The sequence below is a fragment of the Sceloporus occidentalis genome, unplaced genomic scaffold, assembly GCF_023333645.1.
Source record: "Sceloporus occidentalis isolate IW3139 unplaced genomic scaffold, rSceOcc1.0.p SCAF_485, whole genome shotgun sequence".
Lineage (NCBI taxonomy): Eukaryota > Metazoa > Chordata > Lepidosauria > Squamata > Phrynosomatidae > Sceloporus > Sceloporus occidentalis.
In genome coordinates this window covers 1-21,081 of record NW_028317465.1, presented here as the reverse complement: position 1 = coordinate 21,081, position 21,081 = coordinate 1, and the positions used below count along the sequence as shown (strand labels likewise).

The following is a 21,081-nucleotide window of genomic DNA, read 5'->3' as shown; positions in this document are numbered from 1 at the left end:
TAAACCCTCCCAAGTCCAAATGGGAGATTCTACAGAATGTTGTGGAGAATAGCAGAGCTAAGCTCCTGAGGTACTTACAGATCCAAACCGACAAGTAGGTACTGGACTAGAGCTAGAGAAAATGTGGAGAGTGAAGGCCAAAGTGGTCCCAGTGGTCATAGGAGCACTGGGGCTGTGACTTCTAAGCTGGGAAAGTAGCTTCAACAGACTCCAGGAACAGCTAAGATACTGCACAGAACCCTGAACACAGGCCTCTGGTAGTGGACTCAAGGTTGAGTAAGACACATACCACCAAAAAGTGTGAAAAGGGAATTATTTTTTACACACACAACTACCATTCAGAATGTTGGGGTCGCTTATTTGCTTTTATCGGAAACAAGGACATATCTAACTGCATTGCAAAAGCATTTGCTAACGATCAATTGTTCTTCTAAAATCATAAACTTGGATTAGTTAACAACATGCCATTGGAACACAGGAGTGATAGGAAAAGGGATACTATATTCAGAAGGAATGCTGTTGTCAGTCACACTGGGTGGGACATAAAGCCAAGAACTAATTAGAGTGTACTTGCTGCAAAATGATTGGATGTTGTCCTACTAAGCATCACAGTTTCCAATGTGTGAGTACTGCAAAGCACTCAGTGTGTAGTTACTATGTAGTGGGAGCTGAAGCTACATGTCTGCAGTGTCCTCTCTGTTATCTGTACAGAGGTCATGAAGGGGTGGCTATTTGGTCGGTGTGATAGCGTTAGGGATATTTTTAGCCGTTGCCCTGATTCACCAATATGATAAATGTGGAAACACAAATGTGGTGGTGGGACAACCCCTTGTATGGAGAACAGAATAGCTTTCGAAGAGGAAGGAAAGGAAACTATTAAAGATATAAGGCAAAAAGGGAATGCCTTTTTAGAATTATATTTTAATGAAGGACATATGGTTGGTATCATATTAAGACTGTATACAGGAAACCAGCTGTGGAGAAACAGCTGATGTAGCATCACTGACTATGCTGTAATATCAAGTGTTTAGCAAGCTATTGCGCCAGATGCAATAAAATAGTGTTACGTACATTCAGGGCTTCGGAGTGCAAGTAGACCAACAGCAGCCACCAGTACTACCCATCTAACCTCACACTTTCATTACAGATGGTAGAAGATTTAAACATTGTTTCTGGCTCTACTGCTGCAATCCACTGCTGAATATGTCTCATGGCAGAGATCTGGTCTAAACTGAGCAACATTTGCAGTTCACAAGGGAAATTTTTTAAGGCATGATACTTGTATATGTTTTTAACAGATTCAAGTAATAATGGTAAACACAAAAGTCAACAAAATATTAAATTCAGTTCCCATTTAAGGTTCCTTGTGCTAACAGGCATGACTACATACTTAAAAAAGTATACTTATAGTGAAAGCTTAAGTTTAAAAACAGTTTGAGTGAAGGTTAAGATGAGGCTACTTTGATGATGCCAATGATGAACTATTTATAACATATAAAATTGGTTCTATATGAATATTTCACACACATTAAAAACATTATACATATTTTGGAATTGATGTTGTAGTCTGATGTAACGTTTAAACAAAATGTTAGCTATTAAATCATCTGGACTACGGTATAATCACAATTGTAAGGAAGCAGAAATCTCAAAATGATCAAGACATTAAGACAAAGCCCGTACATGTACGAGCTCACAATGCATTGTTTTTAATGGGTTTAAGGACAACTCATTGTCCTTATGGGGTTAACCCTCTCTTTTAGACAAAACAAAACTATGCTTTACAGATACAAACCATTCCAAAATGTATTGAATTTTTTAAAGATGGGTAGCTGAAAATATTTTATGGTTTATGATTCTACATGAACGAAGGTACACGCAAGCAATGAGGTGAAAGATACAGACACATACATAAATAGTCTGTAAGTTCTTACCAGGGTTAGCGGACTGTGGTCCTGAACAAGTGTACAGACAGTAATAGGGGAAAGGTTTGCAATCCATGTACGTGAAAGGACAAGAGCATTGGGGAGTTGGGCAGCAAACAGGAATAAAAAAAGCTTTTGTCAGTTAACAGAAAAATCTGCAGAAACACAAACAGTGAGAGCCAGGGCAAAGTGGTTAAATGGTTATTAAATGATCAAAAAAGCAAATGCAAACTGGGAGGCACAGAGTGATTATTAGTCAACGTAAAACAATCAGAATGGGCATATAAAATGATCACAAAACATTGACAGCTGTAGTAAAAACTTCCCAAGGGTTCCAATATTAGTGGAGTGCACTGTATATAATATGTATAAATCACTTCTTAGTTTTTGGATCTATGCGGGAGCATGTATTTATACCCCTTTTTTTCAACGGATCCCATTCAAGTCAAAGGACACCACTTAACCCTAAAGCAGAAGCTACGTAGGCAATATGTAGTTGGCAAAGTAGGCTCAAACAGTCAGACACGCAGTGGCATTCAGAGCCCCATACTGAGCAATGGCCTAAACCAATCGCTCAGATCTCTTTTCCATAGCGTACATGAGACTTCCCTCACAGTTACTGTTAGTTGAGAGGGTAGCATAGGCATTATTAAACTACTGGACAACCCAGACACTTATTTTTCCCACCGAAATATTGGTCCAAATAACAAAATTTGCACATACCTACCCAGAATACCTTGCAGTGGTGGTAGAACTACAAGTTTTCCGTGTGAAAAACAGGTCTCTGTCTAGTGGTTGCAAATTAGTGCTTAATAACGCTTCTGCTAAGAGGAAGGGTTTTCCATTAACTTTACCCCAACTTATGTTGTATGTGCATTAGATAAGAGGCACTGTCTAGGGAGGGAGAGAAGCTGTATTTTTTTTTTTTTTTTTACCCTTGCATCCCACCAGGATAGGGAATGCAGGGAGGGGAGAGGCTTGTGATGGGGTCTGTGCCCCTCTAGAATGTTTTTTTTATTGCTTTTTAATCCACTTTAAGACATTTACAAACTCTTAGGAATGCAGGATTAATTTTTAGTTGCTACTTGCATTTGTAACTCACATGCAATTTATGGGTTAATCAATTAATTAATCTGTGAGTTGCTTGCTTTTTCAACTTGCATGAACTCACATACCCTCAACATTTGCACATACGAGTTGAAAGCCATTTATTACTAACATTACTAATTATGCCGCCTTTTACTGCCCGAAGTGCATTGGATTATTAAAAAAGCATCAAGCATATAAAGAGCTTTTTCCATCATTGATACTGGGTGCGGCTAAAACGTAGGCAGGTGTATACCTTGGTTCCTGAGGAACCAATGTTAAGCTCACTAACCCTTCTGGCCGATGTGACCTCGAGGTACAGCCCGCATGAGATCTGCAGCCAGGACAACCACAATCGCAGGATCGCAAAAGCCCTACTGCTCACCTATGCACCGCCAGAGGAAGCAGGAACCCAGCAGAATCACGTGAATTTACATCACATCACTCTGCTCCATTCCTGCTTCCCGTGTTCGGTACAAAAGAGGTTGCTTGCACAGGGTGTGAAGAATGCAGAGGTAAGCAGCGGCCCCTGTGGAAGTCTGCGAGCAGCACGAAGAGAGCTGCAGTGCAGGTAACGGGGGAGGGTGTATGAACGAGTATGCATGACTGAGGGAATTAATGAGTATCTGTGAATGAATAGCTGAATGTGCGACTGAATGAGTATTTGTAAATGAGTGAATGAATGTTAATTAGTAAATTAATGAAAATGTGTGTGATAGCATGGATGTGTAAGTGGTTGGGAGTAGGGCTGCAACAACCAATCGATAATGAAAATCATTGCCAACTATGGGATATCTGGGGGGTATAAGGCATATCTGGGGAGGAAGGAGTGGGATATCTGTGGCAGCATGGCAAGCCTGGGAGGCAGTGTGGCAAGCCTGGGCTCAAATGTGCATAACGGGGGGGGGGGGCAGGTTGGGAAATAAAAACAAGAAATGCATTTTTATCTTTTTTTTTCTGCAGTTTGTTTTTAACATCCTATTAAATTATTTTAAATGAAAATGTTACTTTTTTTTTATCCGATTAATCGATTATTGGAAAAAATAATCAGCCAACTAATCGATTGTGAAAAAAATTGGTAGTTGCAGCCCTAGTTGGGAGCATGGCACAGGGAGGCTGTTTGAGGCTAGGATGTCAAAGGCAGGCTTTTTGGGGGCAAATAGGGCATGCCCTGTGCTTGGGTAGTTCCTGTGGATGCAATGCAAGGGTGTGAGGTGTGCTAGCTGGGGGCATCACATAAATCAATACTAAAGGGGGGAGAGTGGTTGGATAAATGTGGGGCTAGCTGGGGGCAATACACAAGGGTGTGGGGGTGACCACATCAGCCATGTTTTCCAGGACACATAACTTTTACATATTGCTGACCAGCCCAGATAAAATGCTGCCCTGCAATGTGGGGGATGTATGGACTAACAGAAGGGAACCAATTAGATAGATATATATCCCCCATACTGCAGGACAGCATTTGATCTGGGCTGGTGGCATCAATACACAAAGGGGCAAATGGGGCAATTACATAAATCAGTACTAAATGGAGGGGCAGGCTGGGGCACAAATATAGTGCTGGCCGGAGGCGATCCACAAAGGGGCATAAACATAAAAGGGGGTGTCAATGACAAAGCATTGTTTGTAGCTTAGTCCGTCCGGATGTGGGTGTCAGTGTGGCAGAGCCTGTGCTGGTGTGTGTGTTAGAGCCTGTGCTGGTGTGTGTATTCGGTCATCTGTTTCCTAGCACTTTAGTTAGCTATTTAATTTTTATTTAATCACTTCAGAGGACAAAACTTTCTAGGCCCAAAAATCAGTGAGCAGAAAAGTAAAGGTTTTGTTTTATTTACTTTATTTCAATCTGCATATCTTATTAACCCCTTAATGTCCGTTGACACGTCAGGCGCGTCACGCAAAAACGGTCACTTTCTTTGCTTAAATGGTGTTGCTATAATGCCTCGATGTCGAGGCATTCAGCAACACCAATCTCGGCATCAGGGACCATGTCTGGCCCCTCCCCGGGGCATCAACATCCGCCATACACACCCGTTTTAAAAGAGTTTGATTGTCCCCTAAACTTCCAATGGTGTTGCTGAAAATACCAGCATTTGAAATACCTTGAGGTGTCTAGTTTTCAAAAATACATGGCTTGATGCGGAAAAGTGCATTGGCCGGCTTCAAAGATACCCTGAAATAACACATGGGGCAGAATGACCAGATTTGGGGGAAAAAATGGTTTTAAAATAGCCAAACGCTACTTGTACTTATTGCCGAATATCTTGCATAAATGTCTTAACTCAGGACAAATAGAATCAGGTTTTTTCATTAGCTTTTGCGGATGAGTAAAAGATTTTTCGCGTAAAAGTAAAAAGTTTTTTTTAATTTTTCATCATATTCTATTTTTATTTTTTTTTATGGGAAACTAGATAATATGATCAACAAAATGGTATCTGAAGAAAGCCCTTCTTGTGATAAAATGAGTGAGGAAAAAAATTACATCCAAACACGAGCACCGCAAAAGTGTTAAAACAACCTCGGTCCCAAAGGGTACAAAAGGTAAATAAACAGCCTGGTCCTTAGGAGGATAAAGGCCATATTTTCTCTCAGTGAAAAATGAGTGCGGCCCACGCACATATACATTTCTGATGAAGTGGCCCACTGCAGAAAAAAAAACTTGGACACCCCTGGTATAGAAGATTGTTCTCCAGTTCTACCCATCTGCGGACAGAGCCTGCAGATGTGGTTTGTAGGGCCTGTGTTAAACCAACTGCATTGTGGTTGTATAGTAAATTTGGTGCACCCATTCACTGGAGTGTATTGTGTTTTCTTCGCAAATCTAGTTTTGCGATTTAACCAAGTATGATTGCCAACGGCACTTCGATACATTAGGAGATAACTCTTTAGGATGGGTAGCAGAATACATGCGTTTAGGGAGGCACATCATATTTAATGAGATAATACGTCCCACGTCCCCACCATATTTCAAATTGCCTCCATTTCTGGATATTCTTGACTAAGTTGGCCCATAAGTTTTTAGTTATAATGCACAAAATGTTGTATACATTTTGTCAGATGAATACCCAGGTATATTATTGAACAGTTTCTTCAAAGGAGTGGTTTGCTTTAATCCCTTCAGTCCCAGGGGTATTTGGTACCTCAGAGCCCGAGGCAATTTTTTCCTTTTTTTGCACTGTCAGATCAGCGATTATTCTTTGTCAATAATGTACCCATGTAAACTAAATATTGTTTTCTCGAAGACACCCTTCAGGGTGACGTCAGCAGTCTCGCGATTGGGCATTTAAAAATGTAAAGCCGAGTTCTTGCCGGAAGCTGTTATATGAGATCGGGCAGTAGAAAGCCAGCGATGCTGGCTTCTGCTGTCAGGGGGGAGTCCAGGCTGTCAAACGACAGCCTGATCTCCAGTGTAACAGCAGGGACGTAATAACTTTTGAATAGGTTGTAGGGCTGTACTTTGATTGAAAATAGAATATTAGCAGCAAATAACCCTATCTTATGTTCTTTAGATCTAGTGTGAAAACCTTGTATTTGAGGAGACTTTCTAAGAGAGCTATGGCTGAGGTTCCAGAGCTAGTACAAAAAGAGTGGTAGACAATGGAAACACCTGCCTTGTAATGTTCGTTATATGGAAGGGTGTTGATTGAAATCCAGTGTATGCGTATTGATATCTATAAACTTCTGTGGGAATGGACAATGATGTTCCCCAGAGACTTAAGGTTGACAATATTAAAGTTGAAAAACTGCATCTCACTGTAAGAATGTGTGCTAGCCTTCTTCCCAGTTCCCATGTCTGAGTATTAAGGGGGCTGTGCCTATAAACAGTGTATAATCGAGCATATTAAACGAGTAAACACTAAAACTTTTAACAAAACCAGATATAACTAAACGTATAGGTTCTCCAATTAACCTCCTCCCCTGGAGAATATAACTCCGCCAAGGAGACATGGCGATCCACAAGGGATATGTTTAGAGAAGTAGCAGTTTTTGCCATTTCTTCTCTCAAAACCTAACCATAACAGGGTGAATCTGTTGTGACAATAATAAACGTAGCGAGCAGTTGATATCATGTTTTATCTACAGTATATGTATGCTATTGTCCTACTATTAACCCTTCCCATCAGAATTAGTCCAGTCATCAGTAATGTCCTCAGTACAAGGATTCGTCCATGGGTGATTTACAGACCAATGTCATCATTCATGATAAAGTCCATCGTGGATCCAGCTTCAATCCGCTTGGAATCCCGTTGATTGACTAAAAGATGTTTGCACAATCTGACATTTGCCTCTCATCCTCCTAGGACGGGCGAAGACTTGATTCCAGGGTATGCAACTGAGGCCCGCTGCTTTAATGTGACTGCTCTTGATGCATTTTAACTGGACGTTTCTTTGGTGGTGGGATTGTTGCGTCTTGTGGCAGCTGGATGCTCCATGCCTTTAATTTCTCCATACCCTCTGAAGGAGAGTGTAGCGCGTGTGTATTGCCGCTGATAATTTTGTGGGGTACCCCCATTTGTAGTGGATCTTGCCTTTTTGTAAGGCCTCTACGATGGGTTTGAAACTACTTCTTTTAGTGAGCGTACATGCAGAAAGGTCAAAATACAGGGACATGTGTTGGTCCATAATGGCATATTTCATCTTGAAATAATGAAGACTACTATAAAATCTCTGGGAGTTGCGGTGGGTAAATTATAGTATGTTAGTAGATATGACTCCATTTCTTATGATTGAATGGACTATGTCATGCCACTAAGCCGGATATTGTTCCTGCACAAACGTTCATCTAAATCAGCAATTTTTTTAACTGAACTTGAGTGATCAATACACAATATAAAACGGTGACCCAGGTAGCCATGTTTACTGTGCATGTGCTGTTAAAAAAATATGGCACGGGAAAGAGGAACTCATTAAAATTCCAACTAAAAGTTAACACTCTATTTGGGCAGTCCCTTCATATTCAAAATACACAACATGAAGGTGTTATACATCTTAATGGCAGGCAACTTCCTTGCACACACCGCCTTTAACCCCTTCAAGACCGGGACGTACCTGGTACTTCCTGGTCATAGGTCACCGCCAGACCGGGACGTACCAGGTACGTCATCGATGATGCGCGATCCAGCGTCACTATGAACGCTGGGATCGCAAGGGGCGGCTGCTACTGACCGCTGGGTGTCCCCAGCGATCCGTAGCAGCCACGCCCCCTCAATTCCGTGCACGTTATCGCTTTAAAGCGAATCACGAGCACAGAATTAAAATATTTTAAAAAAACTGCGGTATTCCAGGGAAGACGCAGTACGCAAACGCCGGTCCTGAAGGGGTTAAAAAGTGCCACAGAAAAGGTGCAGTCTGCTATAAAAAATGGGATAAGGATGGACCCCACGTACCACTGCATCAACAATTGAGTTTTATAGAAACGGAGACTATTAGATTTCTTTTTTATGTATATTGTTATTTTTTTATGCTGCAATCGAGTCATGGGCCTAGTAAACCGTGTGCTGTGTAACATTCACAAAACCATGATAAACCTATGCACATAGGGTATTTCTGTGATCTGGAGATGAAGCTGAACACATTTTGTATTAGAATTTCTGACATTTCAAATACATTGTTCAAAATAAAGCTAAACCAATGCAGCTTTGGTTAAAAATGTGCAGGAATGTATAGCTAGGGCAGATTTATTTTGGGACAAGTCTACTTTATAGTTGCAGGAAAAAGTATGTGAACCCTTTGGAATTACCTGCATATTTTGCTCATGGAATTTGATCTGATCTTCAACTATGTCACAATAGACAGTCTGCTTTAACTATACAAAACACATTTTGCATGTCTTTATTTAATACACGGTGTAAACATTCACAGTGTAGAATGGAAAAAAGTATGTGAACCCTTGGAGAGGTAGACCCACTCCTTTTGTAGTAATAACCTCAACCAAATGTTTCCTATACTTTTGGATAAGACCATTCCTCTGTAAAAACCTGTTTCAGTTAAGCAGTGTTCTTGGGATGTCTAGTGTGAATTGCACTCAAGGTTATGCCACAACATCTTAACCAGGTAGAGACCAAGGCACTGCAGAAGTTTTTCTTTGTCCTGTTGAAACTATTTTGCTACTGATTTATTTCAAGTGCTTTGGGCCTGTTTCCCAACCCAATTTCTGTTTAGCTTTGAGGAACAAAAGGCCTTAGATCATGAGGCGAAAAATTTGGTTTGGATCTAAGAGCCAGCTTTTTTTCTTCTTCCTTGGGGCAATTCAACATAACACACTTTCCTTCAGTGCTTCACCACTTTGTACAGTACTGCAGTTAACCACTTCAAGACCAGAGGTATTTTACACCATAAAGACTCAAGCTTGTATGTATCACCATTATTCTTACACACACTAACACCATAAAGTACCAGACACGCTAACGTCTTATGCTCACAAACAGTAACACACATGCTAACATTCGACACTCATGTACACACATGCTTACCCTATGCACTAATATACACACACAGACAAATATGGTGACATAGACACATGCTAATGCCATACTGTAACATACACAACACCACACTTATACACATGCTAAATGGTCTCCATTTATAGAAATTGTGTTTTACTGTAGACTGATCAAGGCTATTAGTGATAATATTGTTACCCTTTCCTGCTTTATGTAAGTCAACAACTCTTAATCTTAGGTCTTCGGTAATCTATTTTGTTAGAGATGTGTTATCAGGCAATGTGAATAGCATACTCAAAGTTTGCGAGGGTTGCTCTGACCAACACATCCACTCTTCATTCATTGGACTGCTGAATTCGCTTTTGGCGAAGTCATTAGCATAGGAGTTCACATTTTTCCACCTTGCACTGTGAATGCTGGAGATGCAGCTGAACAAATGTATTTATCATTTCACATAAACCGTACAAAATAATCCCAAGAATAGTAAAGGCATTACTCAAAAAAGCATAGAAAATGATTGCTAAAGCACCAAATCAGACATAGGGCCACACTATGTGAAAATTTCAATCTTGGAAACAGTCTTCAGATAAGCACCTTGTAGCTTCTACTCATAATTTGTGCAAAACAACAAAGCGACATGGAGGTGTTAGCCACAGTAAAGAGTTTCTGTACTTTTTCACTAACTTTTGCAGTGATTTGGTGGCGAAATGATTGCATGATGAGTGTCTAAACACTCTTAGCAACAGTTTGTTCAATATTCGTTAAAATCCCAGCATAAAAATGTATTTGAAACAATGTACAACTTATATTTGCCCTATCATTGTCCGAAATACATGGACATTCTATAGAAATGATGCATTTCCAGAATGAGGACACTTGAATTTAAATTTTTTGTGTATTTTTGTCAACCTAACTAATTTCATGATGGTTTACATAACAAAATTCAATGAAAGGCATAGTTTTTTTATTTTTTATTTTACTCAAGTTCTCAACAAATTATTCATACTAATAGTTGGACTTAACATCTAAAATGGTATCAAAAGAAAGCACTCTGGTATACACACATACAAAGCACACATATACAAAGAGCCAAGAAAAAGTAAATTAACCATTTGGAATAATCTGGATTCTAGCATTAATTTTCATTAAACGTGATCTGATTTACTTCAATGTGCTTAAGCTAATAACACACAATGATAAATCTTCATGTGTATATTGAACACACCCATTAAACATTTGCAGCGCTGGTGGAAAAAGTAAGTGAACCCTTTGGATTTAATAACTGGTGGAACATACAATCACTCCAAACAAGCCCTTCGGATACCTGTAACAGCTCAATCATATTCTAAGGACGGATAGTGTGAACGGCTCTCATGAAGTCATTCCATAGCATCTCTAATGGATTTCTGTCTGTGCTAATCCAAAAGTCAAATTTTCTTTTTTTTTCTCAGCCATTCTGTAGTAGATTTACTTTGATGTTTAGGGTCATTGTCCTGCTGCATCACCCAACTTCCACTGAGCTTCAGCTGGCAGACAGCCATCCCGACATTATCCTGTATGGTACCTAGATAAACTTGGGAATTCATTGTCCCCCTCGGTGATGGCATGCTGTCAATGCCTTCAGACAGCAAGCGATGGCATGCTGTCAATGCCTTGAGACAGCAAGCTTCGCCCATGGTGGCCTGCCATGTACTCCATGCCTGTTCAATGTTTTACGTATGATAGACTCATGAACAGAGATGTTTACCAGTTTTTTAATCACACTGGGCGTGCCATTGTCATTTTAGCTGGACGCCCATTTCTAGGGAGAGTAACCACAGTGCTACGTCATCTTCATTTATAAAGAATTTGTCTAACTGCAGACTGATGAATATGTAAACTCTAGGGATGCACCGAAATGAAAATTCTGCACCGAAATCAAAAATTCAGGATTCACTTGGCTTTAAAATAAATTACAAAATAAAGATTCAATAGTGTTGCGCAAAAAGTATATATGCCAATTTGAGAGACAAAATGTAAAGTGATTATATATAATATGATACAAATAATATGTATAAAAAAATATATATTAAAGAAAACAATACTTATATTTTTCGTTTCTGTGTTCTGTCTTTTTTTCAGTTTCTCAGTTGTGGTTTTTCTCCCAGTGTTTCAATGTATATAAGAAAAAAAGAACAACAGTGTTTTCCGTAAAGGCAATAAATTTGTATCAGATATTTCGAATGCGGTATCCCACTCACATTGATGAGAGCATTATAGTTTGCTCTGACTTTCTGGGCGTAAATCGAACGGTTCCACCAGCCAAAGGAATTATATAGGCTTCCGAAACTCCTTCCCGTAGAAGACAATCGGTCCACGCGATAACGCCACAAGGCGAAAAACCAATTATCGGTCCACACGATATCACCACGGAACGAAGCAAAGAGGCAGAAGATAAGGTATACAGATATTTAATTCGTTTACAAAAAAAAGTGCGGTATGCTCACATTTAAGATCTCTTTCTCGGGTCTCTCTCTGGACAACTTCCAGGTGTAACAAAATAATAATGAAAACGGCACGTGGTGATATCGTGTGGACCGATAATTGGTTTTCGCCTTGTGGCGTTATCGTGTGGACCGATTGTTTTCTACGGGAAGGAGTTTCGGAAGCCTATATAATTCTTTTGGCGGGTGGAACCGTCCGATTTACGCCCAGAAAGTCAGAGCAAACTATAATGCTCTCATCAATGTGAGTGGGATACCGCATTCGAAATATCTGATACAAATGTATTGCCTTTACGGAAAACACTATGTTATTCTTTTTTTCTTATATACATTGAAACACTGGGAGAAAAACCACAACTGGGAAACTGAAAAAAAGACAACACAGAAACGAAAAATATAATTATTGTTTTCTTTAATATACATTTTTTATACATATTATTTGTATCACATTATATTATATATAATCACTTTACATTTTGCCTCTCAAACTGGCATAAATATGTTTTGCGCAACACTATTGAATCTTTATTTTGTATTTTGGTAGAAAGGGGTTATACTTAAGTGTTTGCAGCACCTGTTATAATATATTTTAATCTTCATTCACTTTATACACATATATATTTTTTGTTTGTGTAGTGCCTGAACTTTTACTAAACTTTAAAATAAATGACCACACTTATTAAAAGTAAAACACCAAAATGGGACAAAAAATGCAACAATTATATATATATATATATATATATATATATATATATAATTGTTAACAGCAATCACACTGCTATCATGCCCAGGCAACCAGTACATGCTAGAACCTGGGCATGATAGGAGTGTGATTTCAATAACTATTACTTATGATTGTTAGCAGCAAATCACACTCCCATCATGCAAAGTCAGCCAGTACATGCTGGAATCTAGGTATGCCTGGCATGATAGGCATGGGATTGCTATTATATATAGTTGTTGCATTTTTCATCCAATTTTGGTGTTAACCAAAAAAAAAAAATCAATATTTTATCTATCTGTAATGTCTAACAGCAATCACACTCCTATCATGCCCTAGCAGCCAGCACATGCTAGAACCTGGGCGTGATAGGAGTGTGATTACACCATGACCCCCCAAAACACTGATACACTCATTGATTCCGTTAATCACAAATACTTGCTCATACAGCCTCCCCCACCCCCTTACCTGACTGCAGATCTCTCACTCACAGACTACTGCAGGGGCCCTGCTGCTTCCTCTCGAACAAATTTTTTAGCCACGCCCCCAGGGGAAGAAGGAGCGACGCAGAGTCATGTGATTTGCATTCACGTGATTCCGCTGAGTTCCTGCTTTTCCTGGCCGAGATGCTGCTCGCACACAGTGTGCGACCAATGCGCAGGTAAGCAGCCAAGCCCCTGCGGAAGATTATTTTCTGGCAATTTTTTTTTATTTCGCCATTTTGCCGATAATGCTCTTTTCGGCCGATATATCGGTGCATCCCTAGTAAACTCTTTGAGATAACTTTGTAACACTTTATGCAAATCAACAATTCTTGATTGTAGTTTTTCTGAGATCTCATCTTTATGAGGCATGGTTTACATCAACAGATGCTTCTTGAGAATAGCAAACTCAAAAGTTTGAGTGTCTTTTTTAATGTCAAAGTAGCGCTAAAACACACCACTCATCCCGTTTCATTGGTTGGACTTCAAGTTTGCCAACTTGGCTTGGCTAGGGGTCCACATATTTTTTCCAACCCACACGGTGAATGCTTGAATGATACTTTCAATAATGTCAAGAAGAATACAATAATGTGTGTTGTAAGTTAAAACAATGTTTGTTCATTATTTTAACTTAGATGAAGACCATATCATATTTTAAGACAAATTTATCTATAAATGCTGATAATCTCAAAAGGGTTCTCTTGTTTTTTCCTACCACTGTATATATAAAGCCAATGATCTCTGGGTGTTAGAGTGGTGTTTCACTCCACCTACTCTTAACAACCACTTTTCCTAGTACAGGGTAGAACTGCACTCCTAATCTGTCTCTGCTCCCCCCCATCTCAAGGGGGAACTAGCTCCGATAAATGTCCAGGTATATAAAGTGTGTGTGTGTGTTTGGTGTCCACCACCATCAGAGAAGCATGTGAGATGTGGACATTTGGTGTCTATAGAAAGAAACCATGTTGAAAGTGAGAAAATAGCTTCAAAAGAACCAAAATGTTGTGAATTTTAGGGTTGGATCATTTAATTTACAAAAAATGCAAATGGATATTAATATAAATACAAGGAAAAATTTGGAAAGTGAAATTTACGAAGGTTTATAGTATGTTGGCATATGCACTATATATAAACTAAATGCAGCTATAAATAACACATTTGTAAAGTTGGAAATTTTACACTATAAAACACACTTGCTCTTAACCCCATAATGACCAGATCATGATGGGGAGAATTACTGCAATTAACAATCAAGGGCAATTTGACCATGCTTGCTGATCACTGTGATCAGTTGCACTGCGTATCAAAGACAAAAGATGGAGAAATATTGTTTTCAAGAAGACCACTGTGATGTGAGTCTGGCTACAAGACAGGTCTCGCAGAGCAAAAAAATACAAATGAAGGTGCACCAACTTATAAAAATTAAAAGTCCTTTTAATCAGAAAATCAAATAAGATATGATAAAAGAAATATACTTTCAAAACAAATCAGTCGACAGTCAAATCAAAATAGAAGCAAAAAAAGGAAATAAAAAAAAAAAGCAGTGACAAGAGAGCTGTTCCGTGGAAACACACCCAGGAGTGGACTCCACGGAACAGCTTTCGGCAATTTTTTTTTTTTGCCTATTTTGATTCTATTTCTATTTGACTGTGGACCATATGCTTTATTTTTGCAAGTTTGTTTCTTTTATCATATCTTATTTGGATTTTTTGATTAAAATGGCAAATTTTTATAGGTATTTGCACCTCTATTTGTATTAATTTTTGTCTATGTTGCTGTCCTATCGGCATCAGCTTCAGAGTGTTGCACTTATTTTTTTACTTCAGGTGTGTGCCTCTCAATAGTTTTGTGGTAGTTAAATTAAAAAAGCAAACAATACATTATTAAAAAAAAAAAGTAAAAAAAAATTAAAATATAAGAAATTGCTATAACTAAAAATGTAACGGAGCATTTTACTCACAATACTTTATATAACATAAATCAGGGTTTTGTAGGGTTTGTTTGTTTTTTTGCAATCAGTGGCAACTTATCTGTTGGTAAGTGAAATAGCAAAAGTGTGTGTCTTGTTTTTACGTATAATGTATTTTAGCAAATATTTTAATGGAAAGTGATGTTTTTTTACTTAGACAAATGATCCAGCCCTAAAATGGCCTCAAATGGCCTGAAAGTTGAAGGAAACAGAAAACCAAGCAAAACCAATAGCCTACAGAAATGAATATACCTTCCGGTCTGTCAGGAGATGAAGAACCTAAGATGGTACATAAAGGCAACTCAGTACATTTTTTCCTCTGATTATTTGACTATATGCCATTTATAAGATCTAGTAAAAAAACGGTAGCAAGTTAAATTGTTGGTCGGACAAAAATCAGTGTACCATGACATCCGAATCAAAAGGGTACCCATACATCCATGCGTAAAATACATTCAAAAGACATTCAAAGGTGCGCAAAGCAGATACTTACGTTGAGACTGTGAAATAGATTTTGTTTGAGTGCGTCCTCTTGAGTCTGTCTTAGAAGATGAAGTGCCAGTGGGAAGTGTGCTAAGTTTTGAACGAACACGTCCTGAAAAAGAGCATTACTTTCATTAAAAGTGGAACCAAAAAAATGAAAGGACATGATTACTTAAGCTCTTTCATTAACTCCTTGACTCCAGGCACGTCACACAAAAACATTGTTAGCAACCGCTAGGAACCGTCATGGCTTTAAACGGGTGTAGAAAGCCGAGTGCCACCCTGCCACAGAAAGCTACGCACAATACCCATCCTAATACAGACACACATTAACACCATACACACTCAGACAGTCACACTAACATACACAAAGTAATAAAAGTATTTGTTCTTTTCTAGATTTCTCCTATTATCTAATATTCAAATTGGTTTGATCTGAAACATTTGACAAACATAATACGATTAAACACAAAATGTAGTTAAATGATTTCAAGTATAGAAGGAAAACAGCTTTCCAATCCCAACTGGCCCTACGTGAAAAAGTAATTGCCCCCTTAGTTATTAAATCAACCAAATGTAATTGATAATTAGGTTCAATTTCACTAGACACATTCAGAAATGATTACTACCAGCCTAGCTGAAACTATCCAGCAATTAGACTCCTCCCTCCAGTATCACTGTGTATCGTGTGTCTTTTTAATGGACACATACCTATTGTAACCTGTTTCGCATGCCTACTGTACTAATATAAATGCATTATACTGTACAGCTTTAGATATCTGTTAGCTCTCTATACATTAACATACAAAATGTAAATTTCATCCTGTGCTATAAGCAAAAAATGTGTTGAAGTCATGCTTTGTACAGAGCCCAGAAAACAAAATAAAATACACCTATTAAATGAGCAATATATAGAAACAGCTTTAGCATAAATTTATTTTATTTGGGCTGTAGTGTTCTGTGGGGTACATTTAACCCCTTGATGACAATTGCCGGTTCTGGCCCGTCACGGAAAAACAAGTCGTTTACGACAATTGACGTGCCAGAACCGTCATGTCTTTAAAACGGGTACAGAAAGCGATCTACGTTCGCTTTCTGCACCCAAACGGCGTTGCTGTAATGCCTCGATCTCGAGGCATTCAGCAACGCCACGTCTGGCCCCTCCCCGGGGCGTCAACATCCGCCATACATTATATGGTGGAGGACGCCCGTTTTAAAAGCGTTTAGGAGGCGATCAACGATAAACTTAAATGGTGTCGCTGGAATGCCTCGATCAGGAGGCATTCAGCGACACCAAATACTTACCCCAGGACGGGCTGTGACCGCTCCGGAGAGCAGTCACAGCCGCACGCAATCTTCAACATCCGCAAGATGGCGGCGGCCTGGGAAAAAAAAAAAAGATGCAAAAATTTGCTAGATGGTCTCCAGACACTCTAGAGAACTCTGGCTCCACTTGCAGGTTGAATACAGGTACTACATTCAACCGTAGTCACGGAAAAACATGTCGTTAACGCCAAATTTGTTAAAACGGGTAAAAAAAAAAAATCGATCCGTGATCGATTTTTTTACCCAAACGGCGTTGCTGTAATGTCTCAACCTCGAGGCATTCAGCAACGCCATGATCAGAATCAGGGGCCTTGTCTGGCCCCTCCCCGGGGCGTCAACATCCGCCATACAATGTATGGCGGCGGACACCCGTTTTAAAAGCGTTTAGGAGGCGATCAACGATCACCTCCTAAACTTAAATGGTGTTGCTGGAATACCTCGATCAGGAGGCATCCAGCGACACCAAACACTTACCTCTTGATGGACTGTGACCGCTCCGGAGAGCGGTCACAGCCGCAGCTGCCGGTGATCTTCGCCATCAGCAAGATGGCAGCAGCCTGGGAAAAAAAATAATAAAGATGAAAAGATTCGCTAGACGGTCTCCTGACCCTCTAGAGAACTCTGGCTCCACTTGCAGGTTGAATACAGGTACTGCATTCAACCATGCAAGTCAATGGAGCCCAGCTTTCTAATCACAGTGTGATTAGAAAAAATAAATTAAAAATAAAATAAAATTAATAATTAGAAAAAAAATAGTAAAAAACCAGTAAAATGTACAAATAATTTCCCTCTGATGTCACTATCAGGGGAACCTTCAAGTTGAAAAAAAAATGTTAAAAATGTTTTAAAAAAGGCAAAAAAAATTTAAAATATATATATAAAAAATATATTTTTGTGAGCAAGTCCTAAAATTAGCACATTAGCTTAAAACAATTCTCGCATGGATAGAGTTAAAATACTGGCATATTAAATGCCCATGGGGTGTCTACTTTTAAAAAATGTATGATTTGATAGGGTAAATTGAATTGGCCGGATTCAACAATGTCCCAATTAACACGGGGTGGAAGGATGGCCACACATCTAATTTCCAATTAGAAAAATGCACACGTACCAAATGTGGCCGTTTAGTTCCCCCCCTAAAATGACAAACCCATGCATGTGGGGTATCACTGTACTCAGGAGATGTTGTTGAACACATATTGGGGTGTCGTGTGACAGCGGCATATACCAGGAGCTGTAAATTCATACATAAAGTAGGTGTGTGTGGGAAAAATACACACACAAAAATACTACTGCAAACTTTGAAAAAATGCTGGTGGTAAAATGTGTGCATGCAAAGAGTTAAAATACCAGCATTTAAAATACCCTGGGGTGTCTAGTTTTCAAAAATATATGGTTTTGTTGGGCACACCGAAATGGCCCAGCTCAAAGATGTACCAAATAGGACATGGGCAGTGGATCCCAAAATGCCAAAGTTCAACATTGAAAAATGTGCATGTCCCAAATGTGGCCCTTTTGCCCCCTAACAGCCAGGCAAAATCATTCATGTGGGGTACCACTGCGCTCATGAGATGTTGCTGAACACATATTGGGGTGTTTTGTGATAGTGACATATACGAGAACTTTTTAATTCATACCTGAAGTAAAATGTGTGTGAAAAAACAAATGGAAAAAAATGACTACCACAAAGTTTGACAAAGGCTGGTGGTAGATATGGTGCATGGAAAGAGTTAAAATACTAGCATTTGAAATACCCTGGGGTGTCTAGTTTTCAAAAATATATGGCTTTATTGGGCACACTGAAATGGCCCGGCTCAAAGATGTACCAAATAGGGCATGGGCAGTGGATCCCCAATGCCAAAGTTCAACATTGAAAATGCGCATGCCCCAAATGTGGCCCTTTTGCCCCCAAACAGCCAGGCAAAATCATTCATGTGAGGTATCGCTGTACTCAGGAGATGTTGCTAAACACATATTGGGGTGTTTTATGATAGTGACATATACCAGAACCTGTTTATTCATACCTAAAGTAAAATGTGTGTGAAAAAACAAATGCAAAAAAAATGACTACCATAAAGTTTGACAAAGGCTGATGGTAGAATTAGTGCTTGGAAAGGGTTAAAATACTAGCATTTGGAATACGCTGGGCTGTCTAGTTTTCAAAAATATATGACTTGATGGGGTAAATTGCATTGGCCGGCTTCAAAGATACCTGAAATGGCACATGGGGGGAAGAATTACCAGATTTGGAAAAAATGGCTTTGAAATAGCAAAACGCTACCTGTACTTTTTGCCCCATAATGTGTAGAAAAAAGCAAAAAAACATAAAAACATTGGGTATTTCTAAACTCAGGACAAATAGAATCTATTTAGCAGGTTTTTTCATTACCTTTTATAGATGAGTAAAAGATTTTTCAACTAAAAGTTAGAAAAAGTCATTTTTTTCTAAATTTTTCACCATATTTTATACTTTTTTTAATAGTAAATAATATGATACAATCAAAACAATGTCATCTAAAGAAAACCCTTCTTGTCCTGAAAAAAACAATATATAATGTGTGTGGGTTCAGTAAACGGGAAAGAAGAAAATTACAACTAAACACGAGCAGCGCAGAAATGTAAAACGGCCATTGTCACGAAGGGTACAAAAAGTAAAATCAGCCTTTGTCACGAAGGGGTTAAACTGTTTTCAGCAACATCATCTTGTTAGTGAGGTTGGATGTTCCTTAACCAGTTTTTATTCCTCCTACATAGCTGTTGCTGTTTCAGTTAATGATTGTGTTTCAACTTACATATTAAACTGATGATGATTAGCAATTATTTGGAATAATTGTTTAATCATACACCTAACTATATGCCTACAAACTCCCTGGCTCTGTGCAAGTGTACCTAAATTCTTACTTTACAAAAAATTTTCACACTTGCCTGACACGTGTGTGTGTGTGTGTGTGTGTGTGTACACACACACCGTATTGGCTCGGATATAGGCCGCCCCCGTATATAGGCCGCACCCTAAAAGTTTGGTGCTTTTTTAAAGAAAACGTTTTTTTTCTTTAAAAAAGCACTAAAAAAACATGCTGCCACTCTGTCTCCCCCCCACGAGATATGCTGCCACTGCCCCCCCCCCCGAGATATGCTACCACTGTCCCCCCCCCCCGAGATATGCTACCACTGTCCCCCCCCCCCCGAGATATGCTGCCACTGTCGTCCTCCCTCCCCGAGATATGCTACCACTGTCCTTCCCCCCCCCCCCCCCGGAATATGCTGCCACTGTCCTCTGCCCCCCCCCCCGACTTACCGGAGCAGACTCCCGGGTGTCTTGCGGGGCCGGCGGGGGACATCTACGCAATACGCGTATACAACTTCCGGTGCCGGCACTGGATGGGGGCAGAGGTAAAACGCTTAGACAACCTCCGTGCCGGCACCCCCCCCCCCCCGTGGGAAGTGCTGGCAGGGGAGGCTGTCTGAGCGTATTGGGGAGTAGGATGCAGGTCCCCTGCACCGCTGCGGGGGATCTGTATCCTAACCCCGCTGCCTGCGGGACATGCAGTCCCGGGCGTCGGGTGCTAGACCCCGAATATAGGCCGCACCCCCACTTTAAAGACTTAAAGTGGGGGGAAAAAGTGCGGCCTATATTCGAGCCAATACGGTGTATATATATATATATATATATATATATATATATATATATATATATATATATTTACTCACAGAGTCCATTGCACACCATTCCAAATATTCCAAGCCCGGTGCTAGTAACCAGCAGTTTCCATGTAAAACACTTTCAAAAAGAAGGTCAGCACTCCAGGTCTTTAAATAGACAATTTCATTTTATTCAAAGTCAAGTCGACGTTTCAGTCATTACTGACTTTCATCAGGACATGAAACGTCGACTTGACTTTGAATAAAATGAAATTGTCTATTTAAAGACCTGGAGTGCTGACCTTCTTTTTGAAAGTGTTATATATATATATATACACACACACACACACACACAACATACCCCCCAAGACAAAACAGACTGAATGCAGAAACTAGGACATATGACACCTCACCCCGTGCTCTAAAAATGTTCTCCCAATTAAAATAAACAAAATTATGCATTAAATACATCTTTTCTTTCTGTTCCAATAATAAAAAAAAAAAAGACCATAAGCCTCCAT

The 21,081-nt window shown here is 39.5% G+C and overlaps 1 protein-coding gene across 1 annotated transcript in view; it reads right to left on the bottom strand.

Annotated features, from left to right (window-relative positions):
• The window catches only part of LOC149271601 (CLIP-associating protein 2-like), a gene marked incomplete at its 5' end in the record, with an annotated part of 82,747 nt that extends 67,043 nt beyond the window's left edge, over positions 1–15,704 (bottom strand). Inside the window, 2 exons of the mRNA XM_089507281.1 lie at positions 15,362–15,388; positions 15,603–15,704. Coding sequence (XP_089363407.1) covers positions 15,362–15,388; positions 15,603–15,704 — 129 coding nt within the window. The remainder of the gene's footprint in view (positions 1–15,361; positions 15,389–15,602) is intronic.
• Positions 15,705–21,081: the final 5,377 nt, after the last annotated feature.